Raw genomic sequence first — 20068 nt, 5'->3', positions numbered from 1 at the left:
AGCACGCAGTCAGAGCCACCCGGTGACGACCTTCCTTCCTCTCCTTCCCTCATCTCTGATGGTATGTGGGCTACGACGCATTAACACTCCCCGGAAAGCAGAGAAGCGGGCAGGGAAGACACGGCTGGAAGGTCCCCGCAGTCTCTCTCCAGGACACCGCTGCCCACAGCAGCAGGGAAGCACACGTGGCCGCCAGAGTGCCTCACAGCAGCCAGACTGCCCAAGAGCAGAGCGAGTCTGTGCCTGCCGCTCTCACCCCGCCCACCATACCTGGGAGGCAAGGACCAACAGCAGACTCACTTTAATTTCACTGTTGTGCCCCAGGTACAAAGAGGAAATGTGTCTGAAGGCGCTTGTGTTCAGAAAGCAGAGCTTCCCTGCACCCTGCAGAATGGAACCAGGCACATACTCCCCCGAGTCACCAGCCACAGACTCTGAGCCCCCATCCCAGCCTCAGCTTCCTCAACAGGATGACCAAGGTCAGGCTAGAACTACTGACACGAGGTGGGGTCTGTTCCTGGTCCCTCTACCTGTTCTCTGGAAGTGTGCAGACTTTTAAAAGATTTCACAGAAATTTGCTGTGAGGAAAATCGAAGCTTTCTGGATTAGTGTCTAAGTGGCCCTTTAGAGCACTTTCGATTAGGAAGGTGACTGAAAGGTGAAGAACAGGCAACCATTCTCTCATCCGGAATGACCCAAAGTCTGGACCTGCGCCCGTGTTCAGAGGCTGGGCGCAGCTGGAGGCAGCATGCTCACTGGGCATGAGCGAGGTCCTGGGTTCCCACCCAGCACCACGCAGAGGAAAGAGAGAAAGGTGTCAGTCACACTGCCCGTGTCAAGAGAGTCCCGGGTGTGGACCGCCTTCACCACAGTTTTTCAAAAAGCAGTTTCCACGTCGCCCATCTCCACGTACACGGTCTTTAGCTGTGAATAATACTCAATTGTCACCCGGCCATTCTCTCTGCCAAATCCTGAAATGAAAAGAAGAGGCCAGGATGAGCCATCCCCGACTGTCCAGAAGACCACCCGCTGCCCAGACCCAGGCCCTGCCCACTGCGCAGGCACTCAGACTTGCTAACGGAGGCTGAGGTCCTCAATCCACGTATCAGCTGTGGCTCTAGGGACGGGAGGCATGACCACGTGGCCTTATATTTGGGGATAAGTACAGGAAAATGTTTCCCACCAACAGGAACCTTAATGCTGGGTAAAGATCCAAAAAGGTTCAGATTTTATTAAGAAAACCTGCTAAAAACATTAAAGCAGTCTCCACAACAATCAACCTGCTGCCTTGAAAGGTACTAATTTAAAACTTATTCCCACAGAGCAGGTTTCTGAGTCTCGCGCCTGCTACATCTGCCGGTTACACCTGGCCCACTGCCATGAGGAAGGGCCACTTCAGGTTCCTCTGACACCTTGGTGTCCAGGACACTGCCCAGTCCCTCGTGCACAAGGTCACTGTGTTCAAAGAACAGTACCCTATGCCCGTCCTTCTTTTCCACCATGCCCCAGATGGACAAGCAAGGACCAGGTCCCCCAGAATGCATGAGCACCATTCACAGGATGCCACACAGAGGTCCTGGCGAATCCCACTGTCCTGCATCCTCTGAGCACACGGCTGGTGAGCCCGGCACCGCTCTGCAGACCTCGTCACCTTTCTCATTCCCAAAGGCAAGCCTGGGGCCAAGGGGAGCAAGCCCTGGCCCAGGACCCCAAGGCCCAGAGCAGACCCATACAGATCTTCCCAAACTGAGGTTCTGCATTCAGATCAGGAATTGGCTCCTGCTTGCCCCTGCACCTGGTGTGCAGATCCTCTGCTGTCCCTCGGGGACAATGGGGATCGATGGAGCAGGATCAGGGAAAGCCAGGATAATACTAAACACCACCAAGAGTCAAATTAACCCCGAGCTCATAAGTGTTCACGGTCACACGTTTGCCAACACCACGGTGGCCATAAACATCTGCCAGAAACCAGGGCAGACTGAGAACGGTGCCTGGGCAAAGCCCCAGCTGATTTTCAGTCTGACCCAAGAGGAGTGTGGGAAATCAGTAGAGAGTTACAGGTAAAAATCTCCAAAGAAAGAAGCCCAAGGTAATGGCCACACTCCTGCAGCCTTGAACCCCACGACACAGAAGACCAAGGCATCCCTCAGGTCAGGAGCCGGCCCAGAGCCTTGGAGTGGGATGAAAGTGAGCACACCTGACTGCTGCCCGGCCAAGGGAGGGATCTCTGTAAGCTCCCGGGGTGTCGCTTCAGAGGCACTTGGCCTGAAGCCACAATGGGCAGGCCTGAAAGGTGGCCCTGGAAGAGGCTGAGGCTCACAGCAATCACAGACCTCCAAGAAAAAGTAACTGCCCACACGGCAAACCTCTCGGTTCACGAGCCAGACCACAGAGCAGAGCCTCTGGAGATGCTGGCCTCCACCTACAGAGACACCGTGGGGCTGGGGCAACCAGGAGAGTCTCCACAGACAGCGGAGGAGCACGTGGGCTTCGGCACTGCCGGCCGCTCACCTGACTTCTTGAAGCCCCCGAAGGGCAGCTCCACCGGGCTGACGTTGTAGTTGTTCACAAAGCACGCCCCAGCCTGGAGCTCAGCCACCACCCGGTGGGCCCGCTGGATGTCCCTGTGAGGAAGAAGGGCTGGTTAGCGGTGCCTTGAGCCATGACTTACAGGAAAAGTACAACTGCTAGTTCTAAGGATCGGTTTTGCCGAATTTTTCTTTTTTCAAAATGTTTTAAAACCTTTTATCAATAAGGCAAAATAGGCAGAAATTAAGGATTTATAGTTTCATCCCAAAGGCATCTATGAAGTGCACAGCAACAAGGTGCCAAAGCAGTTCCGTGGGAAAGAGTCCTTGAGGATGGAGCAGGAACCAAGAGCGCTGTGTGCACGGGCGGGCCTCTCTCCCACACGGAAGCTCCACAGACCTGACGCCAGAGCAAACACAGGAATGAATCACATCACCTTGGCTTACACAAAGCCCCATGGATATGACGCCAAGTTACAGACAAAATAGAACTGACTTGTCAAAATAAAGATTCGTGCTGCAAATAAGACTAACAAGAATGTAACAAGAAAATCCACATATATGCAAATCAAAGTTACAAGACACGGGGCTAGGGACATAGCTCAGGTGGCATGCACAAGGCCCTGGGTTCAATCCCCAGCACAAAAGCAACAAAACTACAAGATACCACTTTCTACCCGGGGACGGCTAAACTCGGGACAGACAGGGCTGACAATGGTGTGGAGAACTGGAACCTTTGCGCGGCCTCAGTGAGATGTGAAATGGTGCCTTCCCTCTGGAAAACAGGCTGGGGGCTCCTAGAGCGCTCAACATAGTTACCGCGACCAGCAGGTTCACTACCAGGCACGCAGCCAAGAGAGCATGGGCCCATGAGAAGACGAGGCAGGCGGCTCACAGCAGCTTCCGTCAGCAAACACGGAGGCCAAAGGCTGCACATCAGTGCGAGGAGCACTGTTCAGGAACAGGAAGAACAGCAGCAGGCGCGGGCAAGCTTCGACACACCGGGAGCCTCAAACGCCACCACGTGGAAGAGCCAGTCCCAAGAGACACACATCACAGGACCCCAGTTATACACAATGTTTTCAGAACAGGCAAACCCACAGGGACAGAAGGTGATCGGCGGTCACCAGGGTCTGGGGAGGAACAGGGTGGGGCGCACGCAGCTCTTCCCGGGACGCAGAATTCCTCTGCAAGCACTCTAGGCTGAGACAGCGGTGGCAGCGCAACTCTGAGGGTACTGAAAGCCTGGACCAGACCCACCAGGGAAGCTGCTAAGCAGCGCAGCAGGGCAGCTGGGGCCACATGCCTGGGCCTCTCCTTTACGGCTGGCAAAGCAGGAGCTTGTGACCTCTCAATCCCCAACACAGGAAAGAAGAACCCAGTCTTCTTCAAAGCTCAAATGAAGCTATTTTGTCAGGCCTAACGGGAAACGTGGCTCTCCTTCCGGCTCCTGACCAGACCAACACTACCAAACACAGAGTGTGGGCATCAGCAGACAAGCAGCCCCTGCGTAAAGCAGCCTCAGAAAATGGTGTTCCTACTGCCAAGGACAAATCGAACTCCTATGTCACAAGAAATCTGCAGATGTTTTCAAAGAAACTTGGCTCCCAAACTTTACCTCTATCATAGTGTTTGAAATTACCTACAAAGATATTAGTCACAAAATTACTTAAATGATGGTTAAAACTGGAACATTTTAAGTGTCCACAACACAAAGACCCCCCCGTGAGTTACAGTGCGTCCGTTCAGGGGCTGCCGAAACACCACCAGAGACCGTGTTTTTGAGGACTATCACCCAGCAGTCACATGCTTACAGGCATCTAAATTCCTTTACAGGTATGTTTCCAAAAGACACCTGAGTGTCTTACAGGTTTTATTCAATGAATGAACCAAAGAGGGCAGAATTTTCACCAGCAAAGGCTAGAACTCAATTGAAACCCGAGAGCAGGGTCTGCTGGCCCTTTACAGCAAACCACAAAACACTGCTTTGCATTTTCCTACTTAAACTGAAGCAAACAAAGAGCCCCGAGTAAGGGTGACAGGCAGTGACGGGCAGCAATGGACCCAAGCAGGCGGCAGTCCCACCCTCCAGACTGCCTAGGCGACCCGCACACACCTGGTGAAGACTCCAGCTGCCAGCCCAAAGGTGGTGTCATTGGCCCGTTCCAGGACCTCGGCCTCAGTGTCGAAGGGCAGGATGGACATGACGGGTCCGAAGATCTCCTCCTTCACACAGGTCATGTCATCTCGGCAATCAGCTGCGGACAGTCGCGACAGACAAGCCAGTGAAGGTGCCTCCTCCGCGGGCCACAGGAGCGCACTAGGCGCGGAACATCCTGTGCCCCTGGCAACTTCACGGTGCCTATTAAGGACTTGCAGCCTCCACGCCTCTCTAAGTCCACACTCCATCCCTCACCATGAGGGAACAGCTAAGGAGGGCGCCAGGCCGTGCCGACAATCCCAGCCTCTCCAGAGGCCGAGGAAGAAGGATGGGAAGCTCAGGCCAGGCTCAGCAACTTAGCACAACCCTCTCTCTAAGTACAAAGTACAAAGGGTGAGGATGTGGCTCATTGATAGAGCAACTCTAGGTTCAATCCCTAGTAACAAAACACAAAACAGAATAGGAAGCCACAAACTAAGCATCTAAAATAGAGGAAACGATCTAATGACAAACTTATGAAGCCTTTTTTTTTTTTTTTTGTTTAGGTACTGGGGATTTAACCAGGGACACTGACTCACTGAGTCACGACCCCAGCCCTTATTATTTTTTATTTTGAGACAGGGTCTCACTAAATTGCAAAGTTGCTGAGGCTGGCCTCAAATTTGCAATCCTCCTGCTTCAGCCTTTCAAGTCCCTGGGATGATGGGTGGATACCACCATGTCCAGCATACGTTTATGAAGCTTCTAAAAGCAATGTAATTTTTGTTTTTTTGAGGTGCTGGGGAGCAAGCCCAGGGCCTTGCACACCCTAGGCACTACCACTGAGCTACAGTCCCAGCCCTTAGCAAGTAATGTTCATGATAAAATACTCACTAAAAATGATAAAAAACTATATACAGTATCATCCAAATTTCTGTTAAAATGTTATGCACAGAGCTGGGTAGAGTGGCTAGCACACACCTAACTAAAAGGAGGCTGAGTTAGGAGGATCACAAATTCAAATCCAGTTTCAGTAACTTAGTGAGGTCCTCAACAATTTTGTGAGATTCTTTCTCAAAATAAAAAATAAAAAGGGCAGCTGCTATGGCTCAGTGGCAGAGCACTTGCCTAGCTTGTGTGAGGCACTGGGTTCAATCCTGAGCATCACATAAGATAAATAAATAAAATAAATGTATTTTGTCCATCTACAACTAAAAAAAAGAAATTAAAAATAAATAAAATAAAAATAAAAAGGGCTGGGGCTGGGGATATAGCTCAGTTGGTAGAGTGCTTGCCTTGCAACCAACAAGGCCCTGGGTTCAAATCCCCAGCACCTCAAAAAAATAAAAATAAAAAATTAATTAATTAATTAATTAATTAATTAAAAAGGGTTGGGGATGTAGCTCAGTAGTAAAGTATCCCTATGTTCAGTGCCTAGTACTAAAAATTAACAAAAAAACTACATACATAAATGGTTATTTTTTTTTCATATTTTCTTAATGACTGGTAGAATTAGAAACCGTTATGAACTTGACATACTTGAGGGGATGCTCACTTTATACAGAAATGTATTTAGGATCCTTTATGTGGCCAGGCACAGTGGCAGATGCCAGAATCCCAATGGCTGGGAAGCTGACCTCAGCAACTGAGAGAGACTTCTGTTTCAAAACAAAAGCAAAGAGGGCTGGGAGGTGTGGCTCAGTGGTTAAGCACCCCTGGGTTCAATTGCCGTAAAAATATATATATATACATTCTTTACGTGGCTAATTCCCTAAAAAGATGCAATTCTGCTTGACATTCATAATTCACACATCTAAAGGAATCCATATAACCGGATGCCCACTACAACCCTGAGCTGGTGACTCAGAGGGAGCGGTGTCTTCCCCCACGCTGCACCTGCAGACCAGCTCAGCTCAACTTGGCAGTAAGGACCCAGAGAAAGACCTGTTGGCTGAAAAACTGTGTTACACCTGCAAAGAGAGCTCAGGGCAAGCCTGCTCCGGAAGCCTACCGGGAATACCAGCTCTCACCAGCCAATTCTAAGAGCCAGCTGTGCACACAGTTGCAAGGTGAGAGTTCCACAGCCTCTCAAGAGTAGGAAGCTGCCAACCCTTACACAGTGCACCAGCCACCTGCAAGTACTTTGGGGACACCTGAACTATCCTTGAAGACACACAGAAAATATTAGGCTATATTTAAGGATAGTTTATAATGTTCTAAGTCTTCAAAAACTAGTAATCTGTGCATACTTTTTAGGAAAACCATCAGCCAGGATATTGGAGTACTCAAGACAATTCATTATTCAACAGTCCCAGAAAATACTTCATCATCTTATTCAGGCTGAGGACACCCTAGGGCCAGGTGGGCAGTGAATTCTACTCTGCAGAATCAAGAGATGAGGGTAAAACAGGAGCTGCTGACATGTAAGGACTGGAAGAGGCTCCGTCTGAAATCCCTCACTCACCACATGGCTCGGAAGGGAGCCACTCCCAAGTTAGCAAACATGAAGAAGAATGTGGGCCTATTAAAATGCAGACTCTAGGCCCCAGTCCCTGAAAGTGACATTTAGGGGTCTATGGCAGGAACCTGAAATCTGCCTTTTCAACAAGTTTTCCAAGTAATATTGATGCAGCTAACACACACCAGGCTTTCAGAGTCACAATAAAATTAAGAGCTTTCTGTTCTCTGGTTAGGTGCACAGCTTATTTAACTTTTTTTCTAACTAGAAAAATATATGTCTTTTGTAAAACATTCAGAAATGCATGAAATACAACCAAAAACACCTCTGATCCCAGCATGCACAGAAATCTACCACTAACAGCATAGTGTGCACATCCCATTCTCTTTTCCTATGTACACATTTGCTTTCATAGATTTGGGATGATATCATACACACTACTGTGTAATCTCTACTTTTATTTAATAGTGCACAGCTTTTCCTATTCACTATTCCTTTAATAATGCAAGCTGACCCATAATACAGGTGCAAGGCTCACAGTCATTAAATATTAGTGGTTCTGTCTATGCTAAGGGTTAAAGGTTAAACTTCATCAAATAGCAAGGGTTGAAAATTGACACCACAATCAACCTAGGGACGGTGAGGAGTCAGCTGAGTTAACAGATAAGGTACAAGGAACCACACAACACGATTCATCCTGTGTAGTTTCCTAAAGCCTACAAACCAACATTTCATAGGAGACACTAACATACAGTAAGTAACAGAGAAACAGGAGCCTGACAGGAACAGCGTTTAGAACAGTGGCCACCTCTGAGCAGGAGGGAGGAAGGGGTCTGAGCAGGATGCCCACGTGGACCTGACTGTTGGACCAAGAGATTTTTAAGATTAAAAGGAAGTGCTAAAATTTATTAAAATGACATGCTTTTAAAAAGATTAACACATTATCTGACGTATCGGTTTCATTACGTTGATGGCCTAAGTTCAGATATTAAAGTCTTCACTGAGGAACTAAAGTCACTGCTTAATTTTTCATCAAACATGCACTCCCATGTTTTTTTCTCACTTTCATCTTTTTGGTCTCCATTTCCAGAATGGCAGGTGCTGTCCCAGATAAACTGGTGCAGGCTCCCCGAGGCCCTAGAGGGCTTTGCAGCAGTACAGGATCCTGCTCCTGCCCGGGGTAGAAGTGTGTGGCTTGCCAGCTCCTGCTCTACACCAGACACCCAGCCTGCAAACGCTAACTCCTCTCCATTCACTATTTAACTGGAACCACTTAAAAGCACACGAGAAGACGTACTTAGTACACAAGGTCGCATGTAGTAGCCATCTTTCAGTTTGGGATCCTCAGGTACATATGGGTCTCCGCCACATAACACTCTGGCACCCTGCCAAGAAAGAAAAAGAACACCTGGGGGTCAGATACTGGGGTTCCCAAGAGCTGAGTGCACCCCAAGTACATGCGGCCAGCACCTACCCACCTCCGCAAGCCCCACCCTGCTCAGGAACACCAGCAGTTCTGGACACGAACGCAGAGGAGGCCCCTCACCCACCGCCTCCTCACTGTCACCTGCTCCTTGGCCGACTTTACAAACCCCAGGACCCGCTCCAGGTGTGGTCGGTTGATGAGCGGGCCCATTCTCGTATCTTCCAGAAGGGGGTCTCCAATTTTTATCTTCTGGGTCTGTTTCACCACTTCTTCCGTAAACTTATCAAGAATTTTCCTTTGCACAAACACTCTTGTGCCATTACAGCAAACCTAAGGGATAGACACAGGCATAAATTTGTATAAAGGGGAAAAGGGTAAGGGAAAATAAATAATCCAACAGCTTTAAACTCAGAAGAGGCACAATGTACTTTTTAAAGGATATTTTCATCTCTAAAACTTGTCCCATGCTGAGTAAGGCTTGCACGTGTAATTGTGAACATACCACTCAGCATGCATAAGTTCATTTTTATTTTGTTCGCCTAGATTTTCTTAAGGCCATTACTGTGTCCACACGACCTGAACTTCTATTCTTTCTTATGTGTGCAACCTGGGGAAGGGGAACCAGGGGCTCGGGAGGCTGAGGTAGGAGGATCGCAAGTTCAAAGTGAGCCTCAGCAACTTAGCAAGGCGCTAAGCAACTCAGCGAGACCCCATCTCTAAATAAAATACTTTAAAAAGGGCTGGGGATGTGGCTCAGTGGTTAAGCACCCCTGGTTCAATTCCCAGTGCCAAAAAAAAAGAGGGAAAGGGAACTAACCAGTTAACAACAACAACAAAAAAATACCAAATAGCAATAAGGATGTAGAGAAACTGAGAAGGTGTGTGCTGCTGGTGGGAATGTGAAACGGGGCAGCCACTGTAGAAAACGGGACAGTGGCACTTCAGGAAGGGGATGCTGAAAGACCACACAACATCCCACGGTGGGTTCACATCCCACGGCTGAAGGCAGGGACTTCTATAGGTCAGACACGTGCACATCAGCTGGAAACCACCACTGTGTCCCTCAATGGAAGGCTGGATGGACAAGGTGGTGCATGTGCACCAGGGAGTACTACTCAGCCCGTTAAAGGAGAAGAAATTCTGACACACAGCACAACACAGATGAACCCTGACGACACTTGAGTGAAATGAGCCAGAAGCAGAAGAACAAGTGCGGTGTGGCTCCATTTGTAAGGGACCTGGAATGGCCAAGCCACAGAGCAGCAGCCAATGAGGAGCTGTTATTTAGGGAGCAGAGTCTCAGTGAGGAGTGATGAGAAGGCTCTGGAGGTGATAATGGTGACAGCTGCACGTGACAGGCAGGTCCCCAGTGCCCCGAGCACTTGGGAATGGTTCACGCAGCACACGGCCCGACATTCTGCTGAAGGAAAGGACGGGCGGCAGGAGCACACACAGCAGCCAACCCACCAAAGGACCCGTTAGAAAGCGGGCAGACGTTTCTCCAGATGGGAAACTGACTGCGGGAGTGGGAAAGGGCGCCCGGCAGCCCTGGTCACTGCGGTGCAGTCCGAGCCTGGCTCCGTCTCACCCGCCCGTGACAAGTGTTCAAGGGGGTGCAGAAGGGGGCCGGGCCCCGCGCTGGGCCGCGGACAAGCAAGCCCCTGTGGAAACTGGGAGGCAGGACCACAGCACAACCACGCCACACCCTCTGCGAGACCGTCCCAGAGACAGCAGGGCAGCGGCCACGAGCATGGTCCCCCCAGCCTCCTCTGCAGTCGCCTGGGCACGGAAATAAAGGCGGGCAGCAGGAAGCAGGACCCTGGGAGAGGCAGGAACACACTGTGCACGGGCAGCAGGGCCGGCGGCTCGGCAGAAGGGAGGACGCGGGGAGGAGGGCGAGGGGGGGGAAGACCACCCTGCGGCGGCCACTCAACACAAACGTCAGCAAGGATGGCGGCTGGCGACAGGAGCGGCGAAAGGGCTGCTGAGCCTCCAGCGCCCCCAGGAGGGAAGCCAGAGGCTTCACAGGGCGGCCCACCCTGAGCACGGCCTCGCTCTGTCCCACCTCCTGCCACCAAGGGACGAGGTGATGGGCCCAATTAACAAGAACCGTGGCACCACCCCAAGTGAGGGGCACCTCAGAGGGGTCCGCGCTCCTGAAAACACCCAGGCCCCGGAAGATGACGCCCTGAAGGGCCACTCCCAGCAACAGGAGACGGACAGAGGCTGAGCGGAGGCCTGAGTGACCCCGCGCCACGCACAGGTGAGCGACCGGACCTTCGCCAGGTAACATGGAAGAGGAAGGCAAGACAACCGAACGCAGGGCACCCTCTCTGGATCGTGAATGAGAAAAGACTTTGCTTCTTTTGCTAAGAGGACATTAATCAAACAGCAAGACCTTAACACACCGACATCAATGCCACCCTATCAATGCCAGTCTTCTGATGTTTCCATGTGTGCTTGCTCACATAAAAGAGGCACTGGCTCTCACAAGACCCAGGGGCGTGCTGGCCAGGGGCCTGCATCCACCGCTTCCCCAGGCGTTCAGAGGAACTGCCGCACATGGATGCAGACAACAACGGAGAAAGCCGTCACCTCCACGCCGCAAGGCAGAACGCGCTGCCGGAGAGGGGCTCCCGAGCCTCCTCCAGCCCTGGGACGCACCTGGCCCTGCGTGAGGAAGTTGGCCATCAGCGCACCCTTCACGGCATTCTCCAAGTCACAATCTGAGAAGATGATGAGTGGGGACTTGCCCCCGAGTTCCAAGGTCACAGGCTTGATCCCTTTAGCAGACAGCTCCATGATCTTGGGAAACAAGGACAAAGCATTCAGAAGTCAGACACCAGTCAGACCACACTCTCCCTCCACTCACCTTGAATCCAGAATCCTCCTGGACCACACAACCCGCAGCTCATTCTCCTCGATGTGCTGGGCCCATGGCCTACTTACAATATTCAACCAGGTGCGATGGCATGTGCCTATAATCCCAGCTACTCCAGAGGCTAAGGCAGGAGGATTACAAATTTGAGGCCAGCCTCAGCAACTTAGTGAGGTCCTGTCTCAAAATTGTAAAAAAGGCTTGGAGATGTAGCTCAATGGTAGAGTACCCCTGGGTTCAACCCCAGAACTATAAAATACTTATTTTATTAAACCATTCTCTTCCAGAAAACTGAAGAGAATCCACAGAAGTGCACTTGAAATTCTGAGGGGTGTTCCCTTGGACTGCTACAGTCAGTATACCTGTGTTACTGCTACTGGGTTTAGGGCAAGGAGACCCAGAACACAGATTCAGGTCAAAACAACACGTGAAATAACCAGGGAAAACGCCCTGCCTTCTACAGCAGGCACAGGTGGCTGCCAGGCCTGCTAAGACACATCACCTCCGAAACCAGGACCCCACGTGAGCTCCCCTCCACATCTCTGTGGGAAACCCCAGAGCTCAGCCCCAAAGATCCTCCTGCCCCTTCCCACTCGAGTTAGGTAAAAGCCAAAGAGACACCCCAACCCACTGGGCAGGGTTCGCTGGCCAGGTCCAGGCAGAGGTGCTAACCAGGACGAGTCACCTCACCTTCACACCAGTGGGCACGCTTCCAGTGAAGGAGACTTTGGCCACATCAGGGTGTTGGCACAGAAACTGGCCAGTGGCGGCCTCACCCTGCACCACATTGAAGAGCCCAGGAGGCACGCCAGCCTCAGCGTAGATTTCAGCCAGGAGCAAGGCGGAAACAGGCGTGAAGGGAGAAGGTTTAAAAATCATGGCGTTACCTGTGTGGACCCAAGGCAGAGACTCAAGACCAGCACAATCCCAAATGCTTCCTGTTCTCCCTTCGAATCCCACAAATGCTGTTACTAAAGGGCACCCTTATCCCTCACTTTGGATTCTATCCTTAAACAGACCTGAAACCACAAACTTGCCCAGTCTCCAACACCTCACACCTGCCCACTGGCCTGCACAGAACGATCTCATTAACACTTGCAGCAGCACCATGACATAGGTACAGTTAGTCCCATTTTATAAAAGTTGAAACTGAAGACCTGCAAGGTTCATATGACTAGAGTCCCCAAAGCTGCTGGCTTGACTCTGACACTCTCCTCTATCACACTGGCTCTCAAAATAGGAGTATGGACTCCTATAAGCCTAGCAGCTCCAGAGGCTGAGGCAGGAGGATCATAAGTTCAAAGTTAGCCTCAGCAACTTAGCAAGGCCCTGTCTCAAAAAATATAAAAAATAAAACAGGCTGGGGATGTGGCTTAGAGGTTAAGCGCCCATAAGGATCAGTCTCCAGTACAAAAAAAAAAAAAAAAAAAAAAACAACAACAACAAAAGAAAACAAGAATCCACTAAAACAAGCGCACACTATAGCAACAGGACGCAAGCGGCACTTCAGTGCAGCATCCTAGTGAGAGGTTTTAACATTGTTGTTTTGTTTGTTTTAAGTCAAACAAATGTTTTTCCCTACAGACTTCTCTTTACACAGCATAAGAAAGCTGCTTCCTTTAGTCACTTGGCCAACATCTTGGTCACTGGAATCTTTCATTACTTCTCTCAAGACCCTTAAAGAAGGGACTTTGTGGGCTGGGAGATAGCTCAGCTGGTAGAGTGCTCGCCTCGCAAGCACAAGGCCCTGAGTTCAATCCCCAGTACCACAAAAAAAAGAAGGGACTTTGTCTCCTGCTCCCAAACCAAGTCACACTCCTGCTACAAATTCTTGTCCGGAAAAGACAACTCTAACTCGACCGAACAGTGAAAATTAGGTTTCTTTCCTTCCATATACAAAAACTAGCTGGGCAAATAAAAAATGGGACTATCTAGACATGACCTGGCGTGAGAGCTGAGCAGCCAGCTCCCTGAGGGTCAGGCAGGGCAGGTGGGGGCACGTCCTGAGGTCCGCATGCCCCAGAGCTGGCCCCTCTGCTCAGAAGTGTGTGGGTATGGAGGGGCGGACAGCGGGGACGGCGAACGGACACTCATGATGGAGGACAATCCTTACCGCAGGCCAAGGCCGGAGCGGATTTCCAACATGCGATCTGGAAGGGGTAGTTCCACGCGCCTATCCCCACGCATACCCCCAGTGGTTCTCTTCTGGTGTAACCAAAGGATCCCCCTGGGAGCTGGACGTGTTCACCTAGGGGAAGACAGAGGACAGAGAAGAATGCAGGCCGGTGCCCCAGCTCCAACAGCAGCGACCCCGTCTGCCCTGCTGCCAGCCAATCCTCCTGTCCTGAGTACCTATCCTCCAAATATGCGTTCATCCTACTTAATTCTCTAACAAGTCTCTACTGAATAACTGATGAAGTAAAACGGTGAGGTGGAGAAGGCTTCGGAGCAGGGGAGAGCCTAGGACCTGAACACCTCACACCTGTGGCTCCCCAGTCTCCGACATGAACTGCTGCCAACTGCATAACTTGTCAAAGAGTTTTTTGCTGAACAGGTGACACTCGTAAATACGAGATGCTAGCTCTTGCAAAACCGGGTTTTGCAGCAACCAGGTCCAAAGTTCAGGTTTCGTGCCAGGTGCTTTACTTGCAGCATGTCATGCAATCCTAAGACAAGTCAAAAGGCGGGGACTATAGCTCGAGCTCTGATGAGGACAGGCATGGCAAACCTTGGCCCCCAGAGAATACCGTGAACCCAAGCCTTTGGCCCAGGCCTGTCTTAACTCAAAACCTCTGCTCTTCTGCCCTCTGTAAGCTGGTGACAGAGGGCCAGGTGAGGACTTACCAGCCAAGGACCCAGCCAAGCCCGCAAAGTACTCCAGGCACTGCCAGCAAGATTCAACATCCAAGCGGGCCTCAAAGATGGACTTGCCATTGTTGATGGTCTCCACGGAGGCGATGCTGTCCGTTCGCTCCTGAAGGTAAAACACAAGACTCATTTTAAGACACGCTGCACATCCGATACACTCAGGGCTTACATGGCATACACTATTCAATTTTTTAAAAATAGCAACAGCTTGCACTTTAAATGAAAATAAAAGGAATGGTCACACAGCACTTGGAAGAGAGAAGCTTCCTGCTCAACAGCCCTGTTCTTCCTTTCTAGTTAATTAAGTGACAGACACTTAAGCCCACACCCTCTTGATAAGATCAGTTTAAAAAGGGCTTCTTAAAAAATGAACACTACATTTATGTGTCTTTATATGTACATATGTGAGTTTGAGCATGTGGTAAGAGACAACTGTCCATAGGGAAATAGGCAAAAAGGAAAAGCATTATTACCAGAGTAGATTTCAGAGCCAAAAAACCATTACTAAGTATTATTCAGGACTAGTAAAAATTATTTTAATTTCTTTTTTTTTGGTACCATGGATTGAACCCAGGGGTACTTAACCACCAATCCACATTCCCAGGCCTTTTTTATATTTTATTAGAGACAGGGACTCACTAAGTTGCTGAAACTGGCTTTGAACTCTTGATCCTCCTGCCTCAGGCACCCGAGTCACTGGGATTATAGGCGTTTAATCCAATTCTTAAGAAGACTAACCCCATGTGTTCATGAACTAGTAAAAAAACTTAAAAAAGAACAAACTAAAATAATTACCAGCTTAGGTTGATCAGCTTTGGCCTGCCAAATTAAATTCTTAACAACAGGAGGAAATTTTTGTCAGGAGAAAGTTCTCCATGCTGTTCTCACATTTCTGCATAGGCCAGGCTTCTGAGCCGCTAAGAACTCTGGCAGGCTGGGTGAGCGGCAAAGGCTTGGGAGGGAGAGAGCTCTGGAGCAATACGGACCACTCTCCACTGGATGCCCCGACGGCATCTGCTTACATTCAGGGCAGGAACCCAGTGACCCTTCGCTCTGCACCCCAGAGAGGGCGTAATGATAATCTCTCTCTAGAGAACAGGAAGGGCAGAAGGGCCAGCAGCCCCAGGTAGGTTGAGGGTTCCCCTGTGGTACAACCCATTACACCGACAGGCATCGCCTGAGGGTAGGCGGGCTGGAAAGCCAGTGCTCAAGCCTGCTCTCCTGCTACACTGTGCTGTATACACCATCCTCTTCTGACTCCAAAGCCTCGTCTTGTCAGAACATGTGTGTGCACGCATGCACACATGTATAGGTGTATACACATTTTTTTTTAATTATAATGACATGTTTATTAGAGAAGTCACATTTTCCTCTTCTATTACTTTTTCTAATTATCTCTGCAAATAAGCATTTTCTCAGATTTTAGAAAAACAGTTTTTTGCTTTGTTTTGTTTTTGTTAATCAGAAACACTGCCCCCACCCTACACCTATTATTTCTCCTCTTCTCTTTTAGTAAAGGTAGTATTATTACATATCTACTCTTCTGTATTTTGCCTGTTTATTTAAAAATATGTTCTGAAAGTTATTTAAAATCAATAATGATTTTTTCAAAAGATGCACAGTAAGGGGTGGGAGGGGTGGGAGGGGTGGGGGGAAGGGAAAAAAATAACAGAATGACATTACCCCATGTAAATTTATGATTACACAAATGGTATGCCTTTACACCATGTACAAACAGAGAAACAACATGTATCCCATTTGTTTACAATAAAAAAAAGTTATAAAACACCTAAAAAAAAAAAAAAAGATGCACAGTATTCTATCACATAGGACTGCAAATTAGTAACTTTGGAGAAGCATGGAGATTCCTCAAAAGACTAGGTTTGGATCCACCATATGACCCAGATATCCCACTCCTGGTTATTTATCCCAAATAACTAAAATACACATTCTTGCAAGTCGGGCAACTCTCAAACCCTTCACAGTTTGACTAACACATTTAGAACATGCTGGGCGTTGTACACACACCTGTAATCCCAATTATTTAGTGGGCTAAGGCAGGAGAATCACAAGTTCGAGGTCAGCCTCCACAACTTAGCAAGACCCTAAGCAACTTAGTGAGACCCTGTCTCAAAACAAAAACTAAAAATGGTTGGAGATGTACTTCAGTGACAGATTGCTCCTCTGTTCAATCCCCAGTATCAGGGAAAAAAAAATCACCACAGTCCTACCACTCAGTCATCCATGATTCATATTTTCAATGTGTATTCATCTGAATCTTAAAACTCAGTGAGTTCATTTTTAAGATTCTAAGAAATTTTAGTCTTTTTCTTTTTTTTAAGAAGGGAACATGTATGAATCTATGAAATATTTCCAGGCAATTAAGTAGCAAAACCAATATTAAAACAAATATAAAATTAAGTATTAGGAGAAAAAGTCTAAAAAGGAATTAATAGGGGCTAGGGGTACAGCTTAGTTGGTAAAATGTTTGCCTTGCATGCACAAGGCCCTGGGTTCAGTCCCCGCCACCACAAAATAATAATAATAATAATAAATAAATAAAAAGGAATTAATACACAAAATGCATTAAAAAAAAAAGGAGACAAGCTACATAAAGTGCACTGTAATTCAAAACAAATACAGAAAAGAAAATCTGCCAAGGAAGCCGGCCAAAAGCCAAGACCTGGCTGGGAACTGGCGAATGAAAACTTGTTCTGCACACCAAAGGAAGCGTGTGGCCATGTTTTCCACTTCAGTGAGTGCTATGACCTGGGGCTGGAAGCATGTGGCGGTGTTTTCCACTTCAGTAAGTGCTATAACCTGGTGGAGAGCATGTGCGGGGCCAGGCTTCAATGCCCAACACCAAAGAAAAGTCATGACCTAACGTTGCTCCAAAATCTGACTACAAAGAACCCTCAGAGCAATATATGAGGAGCCTTCTGGAAGGGATCGTGATGAATACACACCCTTATTATCCTGGCAGCCTCCAGGAGGACGTGGCCCCGCTCCAAGCCAGATTTCTTACTCCATATTTTAAAGGCAGTCTTTGCATTCTGAACAGCCAAATCTACTTCCTTTTCACCAGAACAAGTAAAAGTAGCTATCACTCGGCCTATAAAAAAGGGGAAAGTCAGCTTAGTCTCAAATTGTTGCAACATATTTAAATAAAATTGTGTATTAACATGTTTTTAGGAATCCCCTTCCTGTTTTTAAGTATGGCTTGATTTAATGACCACTTCTATACAAGCAGTTCTTAACTTTTTTTGTTTTGTTTTTTTGGTGGTCACTGACCCCTTTTTAAAGTCTAATGAAACTTGTAGACCTCTCTCCAGAAAAAAACACTTAACCACATTACAGAATTACAGAGAGATCATGTTCCCTGTTGTAAACTAACCACATATTTGGGTTAACTCTGTATTTCAGAGTTGCCTTCACTAACATTAACTTTCTATAAATCAGTGCAATACTCTGTAATCACTACTGTCTCAGAATGGGGCTGGAGGGACAGAGCTGTGGTTCAGTGGTGAGGCACTGGGTTCCATCCTCAGCACCACGAAGAAAAAATAAGGTTATAAAAAAGAAAAAGGTCAGGTCTTAAAAAAACAAAAGAATCTCAGGGGTCTTGCAAAATAAGAACTGAAAAGTAATCAGTCTAGTGGGTGTAAAGTCTTACTTTTAAATTCCTTTCTATTCTCTAACTCAGTCATGTCATACTACTGACACTGGACAAATGGGGTTCATAGGCAGTAATATCAGAAAAAGACACTACTAGGGCTGGCATTGTGGCTCAGTGGCAGAGCACTTGCCTAGCATGTGTGAGGCACTGGGTTCAATTCTCAGCACCGCACATAATAAATAAAATAAAGGTTCATTGACAAATAAAAGAAAAAGAAAAAGACACTACTGAAAGCAAGAAATACCTTTCTCAAAAAAAAAAAAAAAAAAAAAAAGTAGTTTTTCTTACTCCAACTTATTCCCTAACCCTATTCTGGGGCAAAATATGAAAAACATACACTCCTTTAGACTCATTTCCCAAGGATCGTAACCAAAGCCAACTAAAACAATAAAAATTCCTTAAGTCTGCCAATTCAGCATTTCCTTTTCACAAGAATTCCTGGGACTTTGCTTTTTCCAAGGATTTTTAAACCGCCATTTCTGTTACAGCCTTGTGAGCAAGGCTGGCAAGGCGGCCGCGGCCCGCAGGCAGGGGAGCCGCTCCTCCGCTGGTCAGGAGGCGGCCCGCAGGCAGGGGAGCCGCTCCTCCTCCGCTGGCCAGGAGGCGGCCCGCAGGCAGGGGAGCCGCTCCTCCTCCGCTGGCCAGGAGGCGGCCCGCGCCGTGCCCCTCAGCCGCCCGCGCCATCCTGCGGGCTGCACTGCCCCCGGCGGCCCAGCTGCTGCTCGGGCGCGCCCGCCCTCCTGCCCCGATGCTCCGTGACCCCGCGGCCCGCGGCCCGCCGCCCGTTACCGGTGGCCGGCTCGAACGCCGTCTGGGTGCCGGAGGAGTCGGCCGGCTCCACGCGGGCCCCGCCGCGGTAGTTGAGTGGCTGCGACACTGCGAAGGTGCCAGTGCTCATGGCAGCGACGCGAAGCGCCCGGGGGACGCGGAGCAGCAAGGGCAGCACGGCACGCAGGCCCATCCGCACGCAAAGCGCCCCGGGCCGTGGGGCGGGGCGGGGCCGAGGGCGGGAAATGGCGCGTGGGCGGACCTGATTGGCTGTCGTAGCGCGAGGGCGGGGCCAAGGGCGGGGCTTAAGCGGGCCGGGCTACTCCTGAGCCATGGGAAGGCGGGGTCGCAGGAAGAGGCGGGGCCGCGGGGCGGGGCCCGGAGGGCGGGAGGGTGGTGCGCAGGGGGAATTGGAGGCGGGAGGCGCTGGCCAGCGCAGAAAAAGTGGGCGGTGAGGTCAGGGTTGAGGGAATTCGCGACCTCAGGGGGCGGAGCTTGGACACTTCCGTGGGTCGAGGCCAACCCCTGTTTGTCCCAGAAGGGTGGTGCTGCATACCAGGCTCCTCCACCCCCAACAGGTCAGCATTTGCATAGCGATTTTTTTTTCCAGTTTGGTGAAGCGCGCTACGCCTGGCTACTCCCGCTCCGCGGGGCACTTTAAAAGCGGTTTGGGGTGTATCATCGCATGAATCATCCCAGGAACTCACTCTTAATCTTAGTGCCTAAAGAAAGCAGAAGATCGGCATCCAAAGTGATTCCGACAGAAGCCTCGGACCATGCGCACAACAAGGCATCGTTTTGCAAACATGACTCGGAACACGGATTCTGTCAGAGGCTGCACATGAACAGGATTCTGTTGATAAATAGTGTGGATGATGGTACTTACTGTACCCTCCTCTCAGAGATCACAGTGACAACCAGCACACTTGGAACTCAAGCAAATACCGCAGTAAGTACTCTGCTTAGTGTCTCCAAACCCAGTTTCCCAGGTTCTTCAAGCACATCACTGTGATTCAGTTGACACCCATTCAACCCTCTCAGGGAAATGCCGCTTCAGGATCAGGTGGTTAAGGAGTTGGAGTAGACTCTTAAAATTCAGCATTATGCGATTTTTCATCCTTACACGATGCAATGAGCAGGGAGGAGAAGCCAGCCGTAGGAAGTTGTGGGATGAGCCGAGGTGAGCGGAGACAGTGGGCACATAGCTGGACTTGCATGAAGCCCAGGGACGGGAGGAAGGGGCAGTGTGGTTCAGGAAGAGAAGAGGAGCCAGGAGGAGGGAGAGCTTGCAAATCCAAGGGGAAGAAGTGACGCATGCCATGCCAC

The 20068-nt window shown here is 49.4% G+C and overlaps 1 protein-coding gene across 1 annotated transcript; it reads right to left on the bottom strand.

Moving 5' to 3' along the window:
- Nucleotides 1-282: 282 nt before the first annotated feature.
- On the bottom strand, nucleotides 283-18958 carry Aldh9a1 (aldehyde dehydrogenase 9 family member A1). The gene is made up of 11 exons (XM_047521559.1): nucleotides 18764-18958; nucleotides 17265-17410; nucleotides 14275-14404; nucleotides 13544-13678; nucleotides 12121-12317; nucleotides 11217-11357; nucleotides 8694-8882; nucleotides 8424-8511; nucleotides 4645-4786; nucleotides 2512-2624; nucleotides 283-971 (listed from the first exon to the last, which is right to left on the bottom strand). Exons 1-11 carry the CDS (start codon nucleotides 18933-18935, stop codon nucleotides 877-879), a joined length of 1548 nt encoding a protein of 515 aa, XP_047377515.1. The 5' UTR covers nucleotides 18936-18958; the 3' UTR covers nucleotides 283-876.
- Nucleotides 18959-20068: the final 1110 nt, after the last annotated feature.

Source organism: Sciurus carolinensis, chromosome 12, assembly GCF_902686445.1.
Source record: "Sciurus carolinensis chromosome 12, mSciCar1.2, whole genome shotgun sequence".
NCBI classification, from domain to species: Eukaryota; Metazoa; Chordata; class Mammalia; order Rodentia; family Sciuridae; genus Sciurus; species Sciurus carolinensis.
Note: the sequence above shows the minus strand (reverse complement) of the source record. Positions and strands in the feature narration are given on the sequence as shown.